This window comes from Limulus polyphemus, unplaced genomic scaffold, assembly GCF_000517525.1.
Source record: "Limulus polyphemus unplaced genomic scaffold, Limulus_polyphemus-2.1.2 Scaffold11285, whole genome shotgun sequence".
Classification (NCBI taxonomy): Eukaryota; Metazoa; Arthropoda; class Merostomata; order Xiphosura; family Limulidae; genus Limulus; species Limulus polyphemus.
This window is the reverse complement of record NW_013676895.1, coordinates 7,806-9,478: the sequence shown is the minus strand read 5'-3', so window position 1 is coordinate 9,478 and position 1,673 is coordinate 7,806. Positions and strand designations below refer to the sequence as shown.

Genomic DNA, 1,673 nt, shown 5'->3' with positions numbered 1-1,673 from the left:
CCTAATCTCTATACAAGATACAACAGCTCCAATGACCAAGCAGCAAGTCACATCCTTCCTGGGGTTAGCAGGATACTAAAGGAAATTCATCCCAAACTATGCTAAAGTGATTGGACCATTGACCGACCTGATCAAGAAAGGCTTGCCCAACAAGATGAAGTGGTAATAACCACACCATATGGCATTTCAGAAATTAAAGAACATGTTGGGAAGTTCGCGAATTCTTATAATGCCAAACTTCAACAAACCATTCAATGTTCAGGCTGATGCTTCAGACATTGGAATTGGGGCATTACTATTACAAGTACATTTACTTGAAATGTTAGTTAGAGGACGCAATGACGTTAAGATCGAAAAATTCATAAAGTAGACTTAAAATATCAATAATGTTCTAAATATGATATCCCGAAAACCTAGTAACTTCGACAAATATGTAGAAGTGTAACATCAAATATAAATATTATTGGGCCAGTAAATTAGAAAGCTATCAGTGATCGAGTAAAGGAGTGAAAAGTTGTTGTTGTTTTTTGTGTTTTTTTATTTAGTTCGATTCCAATCATTCAGTGAAATATTTAGTTTTAGTGAAGTATTTTAATTTGCGTTTGTCATCGTGTATATTCAGTTACTCAATCGATTAGCCGTGAAATTGTACAAATAAGTTTATTTTTATGTTAGTCGTAATACCATTATTAAACGTCACTTGTAAACTTAGGCCAGTAAGTTACAACAGTGTACACGAGAAGGCAGCTTATAGAAACGTTAAGGAAACGATAAACTCATTTGTTATTGCTACGTGGACTGGACTTCGAATTATTTTCACCAAATAATTTAAAATAACCGCACAACGAAAAAACAACATTATAACACTATTTTTGTCTTTATTTGACGTTTTACTTGCCACTTATCTTAAAAAAGGCCGAGATATTATAATCATATATGTTAATGGAATTAACATGTAACAATTTCTAGTATTTAATGCTCTAAAAGAAATATAAAAACCAAAGTATATTCCATATATAATTTAAGCTGAACATTATAAATGTTACTCACCTCTTCCCAGAACGGTTTACCAAGTTTAATAGTTTCCTCTTGAATATCACAAGCAACTACCTTACCATCTTCTGGGAGAGCCAAGGCTTGAGCCAAAGTGCTGCAACCAGTAAACACACCTAAAAATTAAAGCAAAAGGTCTGTCAGAGAAATAACCTTTATGATAAGTAATGTCTCTCTTTAGAAACGGAGAATTTTAAATTCAGCTGTCATTCGCTTATTTTGTATTTCATAAATGCTCGATCTTTATGACTCTACACTAGATATACGTTAGTATATTTTGCCACATGGTGTTTAAAAGACTATACTGTATGTTTTAAATAAAGAAACAAAATCTTAGACACGTTATTGTTCATTTGAAACATGACAGTAAATTTTAAGATGCTCCTTTATATCGTTACGTCTCCGTTCGTTAGTTAATTTTCCGTAATTTAGTTCCGACGAAACTTTAGCGACACAAGTCCTTTCTTAAATAAAACTGGTTTACTCTTTCTGAATATAACTTTGCGATACAGTTAATTTCAACAGTCGCGCTATAACAAACGCTATAATTCTCAACGAACGTCTCACGTGCTCAACTTCAACAATAACTCAGTTCAATTACACACTCTCTGACTGCAGTT

At 33.0% G+C, this 1,673-nt stretch overlaps 1 protein-coding gene across 1 annotated transcript in view; it reads right to left on the bottom strand.

Moving 5' to 3' along the window:
- Positions 1–1,050: 1,050 nt before the first annotated feature.
- LOC106476701 (catechol O-methyltransferase domain-containing protein 1-like) overlaps positions 1,051–1,673 on the bottom strand; it is a gene marked incomplete at its 3' end in the record, with an annotated part of 8,159 nt that continues 7,536 nt past the window's right edge. Inside the window, exon 4 of the mRNA XM_013937336.2 lies at positions 1,051–1,169. Within this exon, the coding sequence (XP_013792790.1) occupies positions 1,051–1,169 (119 nt within the window). The remainder of the gene's footprint in view (positions 1,170–1,673) is intronic.